We start from the raw sequence: 19,980 nt of genomic DNA on the forward strand, positions 1-19,980 counted from the left end.
TGTTCAGAAGGCACAGTTACGGGCCAGTTTGGCACAGGGGAAAATGGACGCTTACAGAAGATTAATAATCCATGGTCCCAGAGCCAGTTGGTGGTGGGGCTGGGACTCCCATCCAAACACTCCGACAGCTCAGGGCTCATCCTCAGAGCATTGGAGCGTGAGGATGTGGGCTCAGTCTTACACTCTCTCCTGCCCTCACCCTTCCAAGTGAGCAAGGAGCATTGCTTGTGCTAGGGGTCTTTGCCTGGCTGTGTTTGAGTTGGCGTTCTCGCTTTCTTCACGCCGCTCCAGCCTGCGCGGTAGCGTACGAAGCTTCGTTGCCCGGCTCTGGCACGGCCGTAGCGCTCTGGCTTGGTTTCTAGGGAGGGATGCAGACTTTTCTTTCTTACAATAACTCCAATATTATTTCAAAGGGGGTCTGAGAGGCAGACCGTACCCCTGAGGGCTTCTACTTGATCACTTATGAATTGTTCCCAAACCCCATCTTTACTGTAAAGGGGAATATAATTCAATTGGTCATCTCATGTCCACTGCTGGACGAGCGGATATTATAACTCTGAGGAGACGGTTGGCCTGAATCTCTGCCTGACTCAGACAGGCCTTTATTTACTCAAATATAAATAAAAGAGTGATATGCCCTTGTCTCTTGCTTTGTCACAGAAGTTCCATGAGAATAAGTAAGAGGATCTCTGTAATCTCGTTTTTTCTTTTTCCCCTCTAATCAGATAGGCTGGAGACCAGGAATCATAATTATTGCTGCATTACTGCACTGAGTAGGATTCATTAGAAATCATTCCTTTCTATCTAATCTCTTTTTGTTCACCTGCTCCTACCTTCCAGCCAAGGCTCCTGCTGCCCTGGGATGGCCCCAGTGGCTGATGGAGACTTTTGTGACTGCCGAGTGCCATCACTTTTTCCCTTGCAAAGCAGACTTCCTGTCTGCAGGAAGCGTTTGTGGAAATTTGCCAGACCCCCTTGATGCCATGGACAACTGCGTGCCCGGTAAATGACACACCATGTAACCCCATCTGCTGACTCCTTCTGACCCCATTGAAGTGCCCCTTGCTCAGATTCCTGCTCTGGGCCTGCGCTCTGGTCAGTTGAGTATTTGCTTGAAAAGCTCTAGAATGGAGTAGCTCCCTTCGTCTGTCCTTGCTGGGGCTCTGTGATTTGCTGTTGGGCCAAGATTTGGAATGTGCATTCTGGACTTTAGTCCTCCAAACAATGTACACGCACTCAAATGTCTTATAACTTAAAAAGTGAGTGAATGAAGGACTTTTAATATACACAACAAGGACATGTGAAAATCGGCATGAGAGTGGGTGACGAGGATAGATTACCACTGAGGGAGAGTGGGGAGGGCTTGCAGGGTGGGCCCGAGGCTCCTTTCTGCAATGGGAGACACAGCTTCACCTTTTTCCCCTTCTAGTTCATTAGATCTCAAAAGAATCAGAAAGCCCATCTGTGTTTTATAACAAATCAAATAACAGGGGTATATAAAGAAAAAAGAATCTTCACTAGCCTCTCCCCTGTCCGGGGCGGCACTGGCCCCTGTGTCGGACTGATGTTAAGGAGATAGTCTGACCCGTAGCTTAGCAAACCCCATCCCCCCATAACCCAATTGAAAGTGGGCAGAGGCTTGACTAGCCATTTATTTCTCCAAAGAAGACATACAAATGGCCAACAAGCATATATATAAAAAAATGCCCAACATCATTAATCATTAGAAAAATGCAAATCAAAACCACAATGAGATATCACCTAACACTCATTAGGATGGCTACTGTCAAAAGGAAAGAAAATAACAAGATTGGCATACTAATTCCTTACATATGTGTATACGTATGTTTTGTATATGGGATAAACTAGAGAGTTTAATTTTGTTTTCTGTCAGATGAGTAGTCAGGCGTGCTGGCGCCGTTTACTCAGTCCTTTTCCCCACTAGGTTACAATGTCATTGTCACATGTACTTGAACATTTTTCTGGACTATTTGATGCCACTGATTTATTTTGCTGGTTTGTATCAGTGCTACATTATTTGGGGTTTAGAGAAACTTTATAGAAAGTCTAATATGTTGAAAGAAAATCCCTTACCATTTTCCCCTTCCAGAATTTCCTTGTCAATTCTCAGGTGGCTTTCCATCCATATGAACTTTTGTTCAGTCCCTTTTAAAAAGTCCGGTTGAGGTTCTGACCATCTTTACCTCTGTTACATCTAATATGGTGTGTGCATGTGTTTGTATCCTTCAAATTGTTTTTTATGATTAAGGAAATAATATATACTCATTTATTTCAACCAAACATGAAGTAGAAAATAAAGCTTTCTCTAATCTTGAACACATTAACAATTGACTGTATAAACGTCCAGAAATTTTTCTTACAAACACACACTTAATTATTTATTTAACAAAAAAGGAACATAATATGCATAGATGTTACAGCATACTTTTTTTTCCACTCAGGAAAAATTACGGACATTTATCAATAACTCCTACTCAGTAGCCACACATGCACACACTTCACTGTTCGTATAGGCTTTGTGGCGGTCATAGTACGGCTGTCTTGTAGTTTAAACTTTTTTTCTGGAAAACAATATGTATTGTTTCCTGCTCTTTCACTGTGATGAGTGTTTAACTTGCTGGGGCTGCCGAAATGAAGTACCAAAGACCACGTGGCTTAAACAGCAGAAATGCACTTCCCCAGGCCTGCAGTCTAGAAGCCGGACATCCAGGTGTTGGCAGGTTGGTTCCTTCTGGCCCCGTGGAGGTGGGACCTGCCCCAGGCCTCCCTCCTCGGCTTCCAGATGGGTGTCTTCCCCCGGTTCTGCCCGTCTTCATCTCCCTGCGTGTCCCATTGTCCGAATTTCTCTTCTTGTGACGATGCCAGTCATTTTAGTGGGGTCAGGACCCACTCTATGACCCCATTTTAAGCTAATACTTTTGTAAAGATCTTATCTCTAAGTAAGGTCGAATTCTGAGGTCTGGGGGTTAGGACTTAAAACATAAGAATTGGGGGGGCCCAGCTCACCCGTTGCAGGGAACAGCACCACAGTGTCGTCCCTGCACATTTATTTTCCTGCACTTCCTGCATGTGCGATTGCTGGGTCAGAGCTTATGTCAGTTTCCAAAATTTATGCATAAAAAGGGTTGTAAAGCATTCTTTTTTCCCCCTTTTTGTTTAAGATTGGTGATACTTCTTCCTTAAAAATTATGTAGAATTCACTAGTGAAGCCATCTACACTGCTGAGGTTTTTGGGGGAGAGTTTTCATAATTATTCAGTTTATTTAATAGTACTATTTAGATGATTTATCTCTTCTTGTATCATTTTAAGTTACAGTTTTCAAAATATTTTTGCATTTCACCTGAATTTTCAAATTTGTTGACGTTGAATTTTTAATAATAATATCTACTGACTTTGGCTTTGTCAGTTTTATTAAATGTTTATTTTCTGTTTTACTAGTGTTTGCTCTTCTATTATTACCTTCCTTCTTTCTTTGGCTTTAATTTGCTGTTTTGTCTTGTTTTGCTTTATAAGTTTCCTAATATGGATGATTTGATCATTGGTTTTTTTTCCAACATTTCTGTTCTAAAACCAAGTGTCGTTAGGGTGTGAAGCACCTGGACCTCTGGCCCACTGTTGGGTTGGGAGTGTAATTTGATACTATTGAAAAATGGTTAGCACTATTGACTGGATTTTAACATAACGTATACCATGTGATCCAGCAATTTCATTCCTGCATAAATGCCCTACAGAACTGAGCACATACACATATTGAAAGACGTGTGTGAGAATGTTAGTTTAAAGAAACATACAGCCCAGTAGCTGTATTAAAAGGCGGAGTTTGAAATAGCACAATACCATTTATATCAGCTCCAGAAAATAAAAACAAACACTGATTTTGTGTTGTGTCTAAAAGTCCTCGCCAAACCCAACATCATCTAGATTTTCTTCTGTCTTTTCTTTTAGGAGTTTTATAGTTTTCGTTTTATACTCAAGTCTAAGATCCATTTTGAGTTAATTTCTGTGAAAACTGTGAGGTCTGTGTCTTAATTCATTTTTTTTACATGTGGTTGTCCAGTTGTTCCAATACCATTTGTTAAAAAGACTCTGTTCTCTCCATTGTATTGCCTTTACTCCTTTGTCAAAATCAGTTGACTCTATTTGTGTGGGTCTATTTCTGAGCTGTTTCATCGATCTATTTGTTTATTCTTTTACCAAGGCCCATTGGCTTTATTACTGTAGCTTTATACATAAGTCTTGAACTTGGGCAGTACTCTAACTTTGTTCTTCTTCAATATCCTGTTAGCTATCCTGGGTCTTTCAATTCTCTACATAAATGTGAGAATTGGTTTCTCAGTATCCACAAAATGACTTACTGAGATTTTGACTTGGATTGCATTGGATCTAGATCGATCCAGTTGGAAAGAACTGGCATCTTAGCAATATTGACTCCCCCTCACCATGAACTTCTCTCCGTTTATTTAGTTCTTTCAGTTTGTTCATCAGAGCTGTGTAGTTTTCCTCATATAGATCTTGTACATCTTTTATTAGATTTATTTATGCCAAAGGATTTCATTTTGGGGGTTGTTCATGTACATGGGTATGGTGCTTTTATTTCAAATTACACTTGTTAATTTCTGGTACATAGGAAAGTGAATGACTTTGGAATATCAACCTTGTATCCTACCTACAACCTTGCTATACAGGTATGTGCTGCCTAACAGTGTTTCCGTCAATGACAGACCACATGTATAATGGTAGCCCCTTGAGATTAAAAGGGGTCTGAGTAAGTGGCCTCGTAGCCGCCACAATGTTGCCGTGCAGCGCAGGACTCACATGTTTGTGCGATGCTGGTGTAAAAAACCCGCTGCACTGCCAGTCATATAAAAGTAGAGCACATACATCGTGGAACAGGCTACACCACGTACTAATAGATTTGTGTACGTGCACTCTGATGTTCACACAGCAGCGGAGTCGTCTGATGACACAGTTCTCAGAACGTCTCCCCATTGTAAAGCGGGGCATAACTGTAACTGCACGTTAGTTCCAGGAGCTTTTTAAAAACGTTCTTTGGATTTTCTGCACAGGTGACCATGTCATCTGCAAACAAAGACAGTTGTGCATCTTCCTTCCCAATTTGTGTATCATTTACGTTCTTTTCCTGTCTTACTGCACTAGCTGGGACTCCGGTGTGACACTGAAAAGCAGTGGTACCAGGAGTCGTCCGATGTCTTCCTGATCTTGGCGGGAAAGCTTCTGGTGTCTCACCATGAAATATGATGTTATCCATCTGTAGGTTTTTTTTTTTTAAGATTTGATTCATTTATTTTTAGAAAGAGGGGAAGGGAGGGAGAGAGAGAAGGAGAGACACATCAGTGTGTGGTTGCCTCTCATGTGCCCCCGCCACCGGGGTTCTGGCCCGCAACCCAGGCATGTGCCCTGACTGGGAATTGAACTGGCAACCCTGTGGTTCACAGGCTGGCGCTCAATCCACTGAGCCACACTAGCCAGGACCCTGGTAGGGTTTTTCTAAGATATTCTTTATCAAATATAGGAAGCTCCCCTTTATTCCTAGAGTACTTGAGATTTTTTTTTCTTATCATGAGTGTGTATTGGATTTTGTGAAATGCTTTTCTCTATATCTATTGATATGCTCATATCAATGTATTGTCACTTTTCCCCCTGTTTGTGATTCATTTTCCATGTCATTTATAGTCTTTTCTTCTATGGGAGTTTCATTTTCTTTTTAATCTGACGAAAGCTGTAGTCTTTTTTGTTGTCTGGTCTGGTCATAAACTAAGAAAACCTGTTCTTTTTCCAAAGTTATAAATATATTGTCCTATATCTTTCTTTTTGTTCTTTTATGATTTTATGTTTTACCTTAAATCCCTAGTTCATCCTGAAATTGTTTGCATATCTGGTGTTAGGGCACATGAAACTTATTTTTTCTCTACCCAGTACTGCAATTATTTTGAAAACATTTACTGACTACATTAATTCTACTTTATCCTATTTGGATGGCTGGTTTTATCATTTACTATTTTCCTACATTCAGTTCTATTTCTGAGCTTTGAAAATTCTGTCGAACTGATTGATCTGTCTGTTCTAAACACTCTCCTTGGTTTCATTACTGAAGATTTAGAGTAACTTTTAAATGTGTTGGAGCAAATCTGCCTTTGTTAATTCTTCATGTTCAAAACATTATTGATTTTTTTACATATTTATTTTCCCAGATGAACTTTATTATCATTTATGTATCAAAACTCTTTAAAAACGCTTCGGGATTTTAATTATAATCCAATTTAGTACATGTTTTATTTAGACCAGGGGTGTCAAACTCAATTACACCAGGGGCCACATCAGCCTCGCAGTTGCCTTCAAAGGGCCAAAATAATTTTAGGACTGTATAAATGTAACTACTCCGTAACTGTTAAGGAGTTGAAATTACACTCAGCCCTCTGAAGGCATCCGCGAGGCTGATGTGGCCCCTGGTGAAAATGAGTTTGACACCCCTGATTTAGAGCATTGAAATCATTATTGAGATCTAACATTTTATCTTTTCTTATAGAAATATCATGTGTTTCTATTTAGTTGGGTCTTTGTTTTCTCCAATCTTTCAAACAAAAAAATTTTTGACCTAAGAATTCTAAATGCTGCTAAACTTGAAGGCAACAAAAATTCATAGACATAAGAGCCAAGAAAGAGTGTCAAACACACACTTAATTTAAACAAATTACTTGGAGACTGTCTTAGTCCTGTTTCGGCTGCGATAACAAAATACCACAGACTTGGGTGGCTTATAACCAGCAGAAATTTATAATGTACTATTCTGGAGGGTGGAAGGCTGAGATTTGGGTGCCAGCACCATCTAGTGAGGGGCCCCTTCCAGGTCTCACACCTGGGGCTGCATCCTCCCTCGGTGGAAGAGGGCAGGGAGCCAGGAGCTGTGCGGGGGTCCCCTTTATCAGGGCACTGATCCTATTCATGAGGGCTCCACCCCCATGGCCTGCTCACCTCCCAGAGGCCCTACCTGCCAGTACCGTTGCCTTTGCAGGTTAGGATTTCAATATTAATTTGAGGGTGGGGACCCAGACATTCAGATCATAGTACAGATTTACTCAGCCTAAAGATCAGCCTAAATAATGCAAAAATGAGAAAGTAATTTATAAAAAGATTAGTGGTAAACCAATTAGACATAAGATTATACAGAAGTAATTATTTTAAATATAGGTACAAAGCAAGCAACAGTTATTTTTGGAAAAGGAGATAAATAATAGAAAAATAAGCAATTAGTATTATCTTACGCAGTGAAACTGCCAGGTTTGAGGACGGGTGTCGGGGTTTAAAGTTTACTGATTTTCTCTCCCATCAGTTGGTTAATGTTTAATTAAAGGTGTGGATAATCAAGAGATGTGTAGGTGCAAGAGATTTTTTAAAGTGGCAAAGCAATCATGAGCACAATGAACTTATTTTGTGTTTTTTTAATTTTTAAAAAGGTATACTTTACTCACAGTAAAATTTACCCTTTTTAATGCGTAGATCTGTGCATTTTGACAAGCGCACGCAGTGGTGCAGCTGCGCCACAGCCTCTCAGAATTTTTCCTGCACCCCTTTCTAGTCGCCGTCCTTTCCAGTCCCAGCCCTTGGGAACCACCGGTCTGTTCCTTTGCTACAGTCCAACCTTTTGGCAACTCTGGGCCACACTGGAAGAAGAGGTGTTGGGCTACACGTTAAATACATTGTGACATGTAATCACACAAAAAAATCTCATAATGTTTTAAGTAAATTTATGATTTTGTGTTGGGCCACATTCCCAGCCATCCTGAGCCGCACACGGCCCGCAGGCTGCGGGTTGAACCGCCCTGGTACCGTCCCCAGGGTGTTGTATAAATGGAATCACACCGTATGTGTGTCTCCTGTTGAGTCTGGCTTCTCTCACTTAATGGAATGCGTGTGAGATTCACTCCTGTTGTTTAAGTTGCTGTTCCTTTTTATTGCTGAGTAAAGTCCCACTGTCTGGATGGGTGTGCCACAGCTTGTTTATTCATTCTCTTATTGGAAGACCTTCAGTTTCTTTGCAATTTTTATCAAATACTTATAAAGCCTCTCTACACACAGAATTACCTTATTCTGTTACTAGAAGGGGAAAAGGGAAACTGGAAACTACAGAACAAGAGAAAAAAGACAAAACAAAACACAGAAAATTGAAAACATAAAATAAGATGACAAAAAATGAGAATCAAATATTTGTAATAATAACAGTATCGTTAAGTCTGCCAATTAGTGGCAGAGCACTGACGGGAAAAATGGCTCTAAGCGTAGGCAGCCAACTTTGCCCTTCCTGAGAGAACTGTCAAGGCAGAGAGAGCCTGGAATCGGCCCTATTCTGCGAGCTGTGCCATCCAGTTCCCCCATGCCTGGCATATTCACCCATCACATATTCACACTCAGTCCACACCCCCATCCAACCCCACCCCACCCCCCTCCCCCAGAGGACATTTTGACAGCATTGGAGCGTCAGGTAAGGAGAGACATCGGATCGGTCCGCAGTGGTGAACAGACAGGACCAGACCGAAGGGCACCCACCACCAGGAACACTCACAGTTCCCTTTGGAAGAGATTCAGTGAGGGGAAAGTCTTGTAATTTAGCTAAGCAGAGAGTAATCTGCTGTTGAGCAGCCCTCTTTAAGAAGGCTCTGACACAGGGAGCCTTTGCTTATGGGGTTCCCCTTTGCATGGAGCCCCTGAGGGACCTAGACAGGCCATCACACAGCAGGTTGTGTTGATTAAGCTATAACTTAGGTCTAGTAGGCAGAGTGTTGTAATCCCCAAAGTGGTACAGCCACCGCAGGCTGGGATAAGTGGGTCCTCCTGTGTCAAGTTGGCCTTGTAAGTCCACTTTATGGATAGAATTTGGTCCAATGGAGGAAAGCAGAGGGGCCATTCGATCAAGGGGAGCACAAAAGACTCAGGAAGAAATGAGCTTTGAAAATTCTTAAATCACATGCATTAGTAGAAAATATAGAACTATTGGAAGATTTTTGAGCTGGGGAATAAGACATTATACATAGTGTAAAAAAGTCTTAGAGGGGCACAGTTTTGCAGAATGGTGTTGTAGTACCAAGAATAGCCAGTTCTTCCCTTGGTAAATGCTTTAGAAATATTATTTAATCCCTGCAATAGCCCTGTGATTTAAATGTTATCGCCTTAATTTATGTGTGAGGTGAGACTGGAGGCAGAGAAGTCAGCTAAGACCCAGCGTAGTAATCTGAGTTCTAGATAAAGAAAAGAGAAGAATGGTGGGAGCAGAAATGGAGAGAATTCTAAGATGAATAGGTATCAAACCTGAATAACTCAAAGAATCAAGTCCCCAGTCATCTCACTGACATCGACCCATCTTTGTTTTTATTCCCCCATGTTGTAAATTTCCCTGGGGCCGAGGGGTGGGTCGGTGTGAGTGCACAGGGAAATGTGAGTGTGTGGTGTGTGCAGCTCTTCATAAGCGTGTTGCCCTTTGGTGATCTTATCCTTCTCTCTTTGTGGTTCACAGAGTAGAAGCAGAAGTTGGGACTGTAACACTTTCCATTTGGAGCAAATACAATTACTTTGGTCGCTACTTACTAATTCATTATATTGAAATAAAATGTCATATGCTAATGGGAAAGACCAGGAAATATATTTTCCACTAGCTTTAGAGTAATTTCTATTTTTCAGTGCCAGAAAACAAACAAGCCTAGATTTCTGGTTGGATAAGTGTTATTTTGCCATTAACATTTAGATTGTATTTAAGTTAGGTCATTATATTTTATGAGCAATATATTCTTTTTATGAACATTCATACTGAAAATATTTTAATGCTTTGGGGATAACTTGAGAGGCACATTGAATGTGTATGCTTACTTTCTACTCTTATTTTCAAATGTGTGTGAAAAGAAAGTGGAATTCAGGTGAATTTTTACAGTTGTAAAGTAGTAAGTAATAGGGAAATACAGTCTGTGGAATTTAGATTTTTCATTTGTCCTAAAATTAAATCAGACGTAATGTATTCCCTCTCCCCACTTCCTATTGCACTAGCTAGAACCGCTGCGGCAATGTGTGGGTACAGTAATGAGGGCGCAGGTCCTTGCCCTGTGCTCGGGACTGAGGAAGCATGTTGAACAATTGACGAGTTGGCCTGGTGTTTGGCAGTAGCTGTGCCAGGTATGCTTTCTGTCAGATTGAAGATACTCCTAATTCGCTGACGGTTTTTCTCACGGATGGATATCAGATTTTATCAAATGCCTTTTCTCCATTTAAAGAGATTATCATGTTTTTCTTTTTCTTTCATTTTAATGTGGTAGATTACATTGATTTTGAATAGTCCTAGGTTATTTTGAGGTGTATTATTTAGTTTCCAAATATTTGGGGATTTTTATAAATGTGTTTCTGTCATTGGCTTTTTAATTTAATTCTTTTATAGTCAGAGGACATGCCTTGTATGAGTTGAGTTCTTTTCAGTTAACTGGGACGTGTTCTGTGGCCGGATCTGTCACTCGTGGATCTTTTTCTCTTGGCTGATGTTTCTCCTAAGTGCAGACGAGACTTCCCCCTTCCTTCATGCCTGGTGATGTGGAGCTGGATGTCAGACACTGTAAATGTTATCTTGTGGGCAGTTAGGTTGCGAGGAAATCTTTGTTCTTCCCAGGTTCGCATTTGTTCTTTGTTAGCTGGGACCAGCACAGCCTGGAGCCTGGAGCCAGTTTGGTTGCCTACCAAGGTGATATTCCTTTTTTTCTTTTTTCTTAAGATTTTCTTTATTTTTAGAGAAGAGGAGAAGAGAGGGAGAAAGACTTTGATATGGGAGAGAAACACCGATTGATTGCCTCTCACACGCCCCCAACTGGGGAGGGAACCTGTGACATTTCACTTTGGGGCACATGCCAACCCACCGAGACACCCTGCTCAGGGCAAGGCACTATTCTTAGGAGCACGGTGCTCCGTGGTTACAGATCGAGGGGTTTCTCGACTCTGGCTTTGGGGAGTATGAACTGCTCCAGCCCCACGGAAGGGCTAGGAAGCGTTTCCCGTGTGTTCGTAGTGTTTCCATTGGTCCTTCCCCTGGGCCTCAGCCGCCATAGGCGGACTCATGGGAAACACCTTCCACCCTGCTCCTCAGATGCCCTGCCCTACTAGTCTAGTCGCCTGACCTCCCTGAACTCTCAGCTCTCCTCCTCAGGGTCACTGCTGGGCTCTGTTTAGGTCGCTCCTCTCTGCACTTTGACCTGGAGATTCTTTTCCAGCTGGGAGCCAGGCACCCATCGAAGGGCCTCCTCCGTCTGGGGACTGCCTCCCAGGCATCTCTCCCTGACATCCCATGCTGTTTGGTGTCTAAAACCCACTGTGTCATATGTGTGGCTCATTTTTTTAGTTGCTGAAGACAGGATAGTTCATCTGGTCTCCAATGGGGCCACGGGTGCCCACATGTAGAAGTGAAATACATATATTTTAAGAAAGAAAAATATTCCAAATTCATACTGATATTTCCAGTTCAAATAGATTAGCCCAGAGTTACCTGTTTTCCTTTTTATTGAATTTATTGATGTGACACCAGTCAAAAAAATTATACAGGTTTCAGGTGCTCAACTCGATAGTGCATCGCCTGTATGTTGTAGTGCTTGTTCACCACCCCAGGTCAAGTCTCCTTCCATCACCGTTTACTCCCACCCCCACCCCCACCCCCACCCCCAAGCGGGCAGTCAGCACAGTGTTGTCTGTGTCCAGGAGTGTCCTCTCTTTTTCCTTTGCTCCATCCCTCCTCCCGGCCCAGCACCCTCCCACCCGACAGCCGTCAGCCGGTCTGCTCTATGTCTGTCAGTCTGTCTCTTTTATTTGTCTTTCCTTCTGAAACAGCTTGGTTCCAAAGACATGACCGAGGGTTGCTCATTTTTATGTTTCTTCTCATTTTATTCTCACAACAGCCCTCAGAGGAAGACAAAATACCAGTTTACAAAATGTCACTTTATTGATGAGAAACCTGGAGTCTGAGCCTCTAGAATGGTAGTTTTTCAGCCAAGCTGCAGAAAGTATCTTCAGTGCCTGATGGTAACTGTGTTTTACCTTGGCCTACAGTGCTTGCGGCACAGTCCCACCCCTCCCCCGCCTCCTCCCGGCCCCTTCCCACCACCACCAGGAGCGTCCATTTCCTCCTTTGTGAGTCAGGCAGATCTGACTGAGCTCCCAGGTCTCCTCAGTTGCTGGCTGGCTCCTCTCTTTCACCTTCCCTCCCAGCAACATGCCTATGTTTGCTCACTGCCCTTTCAGTAAGTAGGCAGTGACCCTGGTGTATTTAACCCTGAAGAAGCTGCGGTGCTGTTCTGTGACCCCAGGCACAGGGGTGCGCGCGGCTGGGCTTGCCCTGGGACAGGCCCTGCTGAGCTGTAAACCCAGGTCCGAAATGCTGCTGGTGTATTCGCATTTTCAGGCTGATGATTTTGAATTAACAGCTTCTATAGCCTGGTTGGGGACCATTCCCTGTCTCCATGAATGGTGTTTTGCCTCAAATTCATATATGTATGGAAGAAAATAGTCACATTTTCACTGTAATTTCAAAGTGTGTGTTCTCGATCCCACAAGAATTTGGCTTTTATCATCACATTCCCTGTGCTTCAGTAGTGACTTCTGTCTGTAAGTCAGACCAGTAAACCTGACACAGTCTCAGCTGGGACCATTCTTATGTTAGACCTGTTTAATTTATTAGAATGTATACCACCAAGAACCTGATGATAAGAATGTGTGACTGAGGAGGTGTGCTGAGCTTGTCAGTAAGTTTGTTTTTTTACTTCATCTAAAACCCTGCCTTAGTTGCTCTCGGACTTTTTCCTCTTACTTTTTAACAAGGAAGAGATCAGATAGAAGCGAAAGGAACTGCAGGCGTGGGTAACATTAGATGTGTGCCTCTCGCGTCCTCCCCACTTTGGCAGTGCTGTGGTGCGTTCACACGCAGGCACCACGTGTGGTCTGACAGCAGCACCTCAGCGGGCCCTGCACTGTGCCTGTGAGGGCCAGGGAGGAGATGGCTCAGGCAGGGCACTCCTCCCGCCTTGTGCTGCTGCTGCTGCTGCTGCTGCTCCTTCGGGCAGCTCTGCACCAAGGTCTCTGCAGTGAGGTGGCTGGCTTTGCTGTCTTTAAGGACACCTGCATGTCATTGCCCAACATCCTTTACCTTTGAAAAACTGTTAAGACTAGCTTATTCTGCTCTGACCAGTGTGGCTCAGTGGGTTGATCATCGTCCTTCAAAGCAAAGGGTCGCCAGTTCAGTCCCTGGTCAGGGCACATGCCTGGGTTAGGGGTTTGATCCCTGGTTGGAATGAATGTGAGGCAGCCATCGGTGTTTCTCTGCCTTTCTCTCCCCGCCTCCCCCGCCCCCGTCTAAAAACAAACAAACACTACCTTGTCCTGTTACCTCTACAGTCCTTCCTGGTCCCCAGTTTTCACTGAATAACTCCCACTGGCTTAGTGGTGAGGAGTAGTGTCCGTCTCTGTGGACTGAGTGTCACTGTGCTCAGCGAGAAATTGGACAGGACAGGAAAGGGGAAGGGGAAGCAGGAAGGTGACTGTGTTGACACAGTGTCTGCCAGGTTTAGTCACTGTCCTGGGGGTTCTGTTTGCCTCCTCTCCGGCTTCACAAAACCATGTGAAGAATTCACTGTTGGCTGCTGTGTTTTAGATGGGGAAGCTGTGGGGAAAAGCTGCGTGTGTGTAGAACGTAGACTTTTTATTCTGCAACCCTCAATGCTTTGTTGCAGCCTTTCTTCTTTAAATATTCATGTAAATTTAATTTATTATCACTTTAAATGTGATATGGCTTATAGTAGTCACTTGGTACCAGTGATGAAATAGACTGTAGTTGAGTTTATATCTGTGAAATAATCTCTGCAGTTAAAAATACTTATTGATTCTATCCACAAATAGACATAATCCTTAAAATAGAAATTTGTAAAAATATATTTTATTGATTATGCTATTACAGTTGTCCCAATTTCCCCCCTTTATTCCCCTCCACCCTGCATACCCCCTCCCTCCCACATCCCCCCCTTAATTCATGTCCATGGGTCATATGTGTAAGGTCTTTGGCTTCTCCATTTCCCATACTGTTCTTAACCTCCCCCTGTCTATTTTCTACCTACCATTTGTGCTTCCTATTCCCTGTACCCTTTCCCCCATTTCCCTCTCCCCTTCCCCACTGGTAACCCTCCATGTGATCTCCATTTCTGTGATTCTTTTCTTAATCTACTTGTTTGCTTAGTTCGTTTTTGTTTTTGTTTATAGGTTCAGTTGTTGATAGTTGTGAGTTTGTTGTCATTTTACTGCTCATATTTTTGATCTTCTATTTCTTAGATAAGTCCCTTTAACATTTCATAGAATAAGGACTTGGTGATGAGGAACTCCTTTAACTTGACCTCATGTGGGAGGCACTTTATCTGCCCTTCCATTCTAAAGGATAGCTTTGCTGGATAGAGTATCTTGGATGTAGGTCATTGCCTTTCATGACTTTGAATATTTCTTTCCAGCCCCTTCTTGCCTGTAAAGTTTCTTTTGAAAAATCAGCTGACAGTCTTATGGGAACTCCTTTGTAGGTAACTGTGTTCTTTTCTCTTGCTGCTTCTAAGATTCTGTCCTTGTCTTTAATCTTGGGTAATGTCATTATGATGTGCCTTGGTGTGTTCCTCCTTGGGTCCAACTTCTTTGGGACACTCTGAGCTTCCTGGACTTCCTGGAGTCTATTTCCTTTGCCAGATTGGGGAAGTTCTCCTTCATTATTTGTTCAAATAAGTTTTCAATTTCTTGCTCTTCCTCTTCTCTTTCTGATACCCCTATGATTCGGATGTTGGAATGTTTAAGGTTGTCCTGGAGGTTCCTAAGTCTCTCCTCATTGTTTGGAATTCTTGTTTCTTCATTCTGTTCTGTTTGAATGTTTATTTCTTCCTTCTGGTGCAAACTGTTGATTTAAGTCCCAGTTTCCTTCCCATCACTGTTGGTTCCCTGTACATTTTCCTTTATTTCACTTTTCATAGCCTTCACTTTTTCCTCTATTTTGTGACCATACTCAATCAGTTCTGTGAGCATCCTGATTACCAGTGTTTTGAATTGTGCACCTGATAGGTTGGCTATCTCTTTGTTGCTTAGTTGTATATTTTCTGGAGCTTTGATCTGTTCTGTCATTTGGGCCATATTCCTTTGTCTTGGTGCATCTGTTATGTAGTAAGGGGTGGAGCCTTAGATATTTGCCAGGGCTGGGCTACCTGTGTCACTGCATTGTGGCACTGTATGTGGGAAAGGGGTCTGATAGGGGGATAGTGCCGTTTGTTCAGCTCTCAGCTAGCTTTCAGTTACTTCCTCCGCTACCCACAAGCAAATTGGGCCCTTCTGGTGCTTATTCCAGGGTGGGTGGGCTTGTGTACATTCTAGGACCCTGTGGTCTCTCCAATGAACTCTCCTGTGAGGTTGGGAGTTTCTCCTGCCACTACAACCCCCACAGGTTTTTTTAGTCAGAGGTTTTGAGGCTTTATTTCCCCACGCTGGAACCCTGGGTTTTGTGGTCTGTCTCACTCCCAAGTTGTTCCTCCTGTTTTATTTGCAAACAAATGTGGGGCTTTAGCTGCTCTGCCAGCCGCTGCCTTGCCATGTGTCTTCTCCCCGCTGGCTCCCTGTCTCTGCCCCTCTTCCCTGTCTGGATGAATGTTTCTTCTTTAATTCCTTCATTGTCAAACTTCTATACAGTTTGATTTTCTGTCAGTTCTAGTTGTTGTTGTTTTTTTAGTTTGTTGTTGTCCTTCTTTTGGTTGTATGAAGAGGCACAGTGTGTCTAGGTACGCCTCCATCTTGGCCAGAAAAATAGAGATTTTTAAAGCAGTGACTTTCAACTGGTGTGCTACAAGAATTTTTAAAACATGCAATACCTGACTGTTTGGTCAGGGCCCCTGACCTCTTTTCCCTTGGATTATGAAATAAAAAATGACAACAGCCAACACAGTACTCATCCAATGCGAATGCCCTGTCTTAAACATTAAACATACAGATCATATAATAAAAGTTGTATCTTATTGGTCATATCACATAATCAGGTTGTGTCTGATTGGTTAATTTTTGGTACCAGAAATCCTTATATACACTTAAAGGCACCTGATTTTTTTTTTTAAAGTCACTCTGGAGCCAAAAAGATAGGTAATTATTGTTGTTGTAAATCAATCAAAATTATACCTATTTTTTGTCAGATTGGCAAGAAAATAATGTATTTTTTGGTGTGCTACAGAATTTTAGTAGTTTATGTGTGCCATGATATGAAAATGTTGAAAATTACTGCTCTAGAGAATAACCAATAAATTGGTCTCACCCTTCTGGGAGAGTCTAGATGACAAAAGGCAGATTGCTGCGTGACATGCTTTTGTGAGTAGTGGTGCTGAAAATTATAAGCAGAAGTGCCTGCCCGACACCCCTGGCCTGCAGAGTTCTGGCCAGAGACTCAGCGTGCTGGGCATCTCATCCTAAAACAACTGGTTTGGATGGAGCCTGTTTGAAATGATCAGCATAAAACCTCCATTTTGACTTCTTGGGGTCAGACCTGCTGTTGAAGGGCATTGAAGGGCAAAAGGAAAAAGTCTGCTTGGCCTTGGAGGGAGGCATTGCATTAAACCCAGGGAGAAGGTCGAAGATGAGATGTGTGTGCCCTTTTAACGTTGTTGTTCCAGTGGCTGAAAGTAGGCAGATCATGATAATAATGAAAAGATGAAGTTTGATGACCTTTTTAATACTCTCAATAGTATACAACTGAAATTGGGACTTCGTTCAGTTCACTGAATCTTTCTTTTGTAGATTTGACCAAAAGACTAATAGAAAATGTAATGTTTTAGATAGTCTTCAAGGGGTTGTAATTTGAGGATTCATGAAAGAACCTAATTTATTAGAAGGATTAAATACCAGTAACCCACAGACTTTTCATCAAATCTGATCTGCATTTGGGGGCCTGTAAATCTGTTCTCCTTTTTTGTTGTTGCATAATCCTAAAACCTCAAATTTCTTTTTTCCTCTCTCATAAAAGCCTGGCTTAAAAGAAAAGGCCAAATCAAAGATTTGGTAAAACGCAAACAATTACACATTTGTAGACAGGCTGTCTTGTCTTCTTGGCTCTGCAGAATTACACTTTGGTGATATAAACAGTCAGTAAGCCGCTTAGGGAAGAATTCCAGCAATTCGTCTTTCCCGACCTTGCACGTAACAGCCACGGGAGATAGCCGGCACCTCCCCACTCTTGTTTAGTTTCCTCAGACAGAACAAGAGATTGTGGTGGTGCCTGCTGGTGCAGAACGGCAAAACTTGTTTCTCTTGCCTCTTTTCATCACCTCGTGAATCAGAGGATGTTGGAGCCGCAGGGACCGTTGGAGCCACCTGGTCCCATGCCTAGTTCACAGATGGGAAACTGAGGCCCAGGCTGCACAACTCATCCGAAGCCATGCATCTTTAAGGGGTAGAGTTGATCTTCAGTTCTGTTTTGGTGAACTCTAAGGGTTTCCTTTGTTTCCCCTTTTTCTGTAACAAGTTGTGCACATTCCAAGGAGAAAACATGATCCCCACCGAGTGCATTGATTGTGAGTCTGTTCCTGAAATAGCACCAGACTCACAGACACCGTGATCACCAATCATGGATTTCCATGACAGAGCTTGTTCTTGGAAGTTGGGTTCTCATTTAATGAGAGAAACTAAGGATGACGACATGTTGAGAATCTGTCTGGCTCTTCTGTTTCCAGCTATTCCAGGGCGACCTCCACCTTACAGACCCACCTGGTACACTGTGACAGGTGGCTCTTCACAGGATCGGTCTTAGCAACAGCTTGGCTGCTTCTAAAGCTGAGTTACTAGGGGCAAGGTGCTCACCCTGTCTGAGTCTCTGTTTCCTTATTCAATAATGTGGTGCGTGGCACCCCCTGCACATGGTTACTGTATTGCGTGTAGAAGGGAAACCATAAAATGCAATGGAAATGCGGTGTCCTAGGGAGGGTCTAGGGAGGCGTGGGTCTGAAGGCGCAGTGGAATGAGTATATGACAGCGCTGTCTGGAAGGCTGCTTGGTACTTTTGCCCAAAGACATGAAACATCCTCTAAACTGTACGGGCAGTAAAAGGCTTTGTTGAAGGGATGTGTGTTTCCCATGGGAATCTCTTCAAAAGCTTCAGTTGGGAAGTTCTCTCTTGTGTAATAAGCAGAGTGGCAGGAGAGGCGATTTTGATATCTGTTTATTAGAGGTGAGGAGCCATAGCTGCTGAGATTTGGGGAAAGACGTGGTGAATCACTGAATTGATTGGTGGGTTTTGTAAAAGTCACTGTTGTGCCTTGAGCACCTTCTCTGTGTCTAACCCAGTGCCAAGAAGTGTGAAAGGCTCGAAAGTCATGTGGGACTGGGCCCCCCTTCAGGAGGGGTCTCCCTTCTGATTGGTGGCAGGCGCTAACACAAGATGATCTGTGATTAGAAAGCCAAACTGTGTTGGAAGGAAAAGCTGCTGTGGGATGTTAGAAAAAAAGAGGCGCAGGCGCACAGGGAGTCAGTAGTCATTGGTCGAATCGAGCGTGAGTGTGGGCTTTGGACTGTTATGAAGAAAAAGATAAACTGGTGTTTCAGGCAGGGATAAACCATGGGTTGAGCACAGAATTTAGGGGAATGTAAGTTGACTGGAGCAGAGGGTGGTGTTTGGCAGCTAATGGTGACAGAGGTGCACAGTTAAGGCTGGGATAGTTTTTGGGACATTTTGATTGTCAGGCTGAGGATCTAGGATTCAAGGGAACTTTACTGGTCTGTGGTCTGACCAGAGGTTGGGGACCCTTTTGCAGGTCTGGGCCTGTTAGTTACTGGGCCACACAGCAGGAGGTGGGCTTGATTGTAAAGTACTCGAATCATCCTGAAACCACTCTCCCAACCCAGTCTGTGGAAAAATTGTTTTCCACAAAACTGGTCCCTGGCCCTGGCTGGTGTGGCTCTGTGGATTGAGTGTGGTCTGCGAAACAAAGGGTCACTGGTTTGATTCCCAGTTAGGACACACGCCTGGGTTGCAGCCGGGCCCCCGTAGGGGTATGCGAGAGGCTACCACACATTGGTGTTTCTCTCCTCTTTCTCCCTCCCTCCCCCTCTGTCTGTAAATAAATAAAACCTTAAAAAAAAAACCATAACAGTCCCTGGTGCCAGAAAGGTTGGGGATTGCTGGTCTGTGGGTGTGTGCATGTATGAAAGTGTGTGTACACACATGTACAACAGTCCTGGGGAGGTGTTTGTGCCTGGAGCTACCAGTGCCGTGTGCTGCCTTTGAGAGCTGCTTACTTTCCTGATGACTAATAATGAGAAGAGATGCCGCATGGTCATTACCCAACGTGTGGTCGCATTGCAGCCTCACCTTCGGAAACTTCCTGTTTCTCTCTGCGCGTGGTGCTGGGAGGACCTGGGTCAATGAAAGGCAATGCATGGGGACTAGGGGCAGCCAAGGATGTGAGAGCTCTATTTTCTATACAAAACCAGCCCTGTATTCAGCAGGCAAAACATTTCAGTCAGCTAGCAGTTGGATGAAAGAGATGAACTTCAGTGGAATGGCAGCTGTGGGCTGGTGGCTGCCCATGGAAAGGTCTAGGGGTAGGGAACTGACTTCATCAGCTTATCCGTGTTCTGATTCACAGTCCAGTTCAAAAGCTCGACAGTAAATAAAATCCAACATAATGAGTCCAAGCCTCCGTGCCAAGACTCCAGGAGAACGCTGTTTGGGTGGTTCCCATAAAACAGAGAGGCCGCTTGAAACAGCTGTGCCAGAGGTGTGCCCCTGCCACTCACCCACGGACAGCGACTGTGATGCAGGGAAAAGCCCCCAGGAGCCCCGCTACTGCAGGTGCAGGATGTGCTGCAGGCTTAGGAAGGAGGAGAGGTACCCACAGTTGCTGTGTACCTGCAGCAGTGACGGGGACAGC

The 19,980-nt window shown here is 43.5% G+C and overlaps 1 protein-coding gene across 1 annotated transcript in view; it reads left to right on the forward strand.

Annotated features, from left to right (window-relative positions):
* The first annotated feature begins 508 nt into the window (after nucleotides 1–508).
* Nucleotides 509–19,980, forward strand: part of DOCK5 (dedicator of cytokinesis 5) — a 158,854-nt gene continuing 139,382 nt past the window's right edge. The window contains exon 1 of the mRNA XM_045195714.3: nucleotides 509–1,002. Coding sequence (XP_045051649.2) covers nucleotides 879–1,002 — 124 coding nt within the window. The 5' untranslated portion in view covers nucleotides 509–878. The remainder of the gene's footprint in view (nucleotides 1,003–19,980) is intronic.

The sequence above is a fragment of the Desmodus rotundus genome, chromosome 9 (assembly GCF_022682495.2).
Source record: "Desmodus rotundus isolate HL8 chromosome 9, HLdesRot8A.1, whole genome shotgun sequence".
Lineage (NCBI taxonomy): Eukaryota > Metazoa > Chordata > Mammalia > Chiroptera > Phyllostomidae > Desmodus > Desmodus rotundus.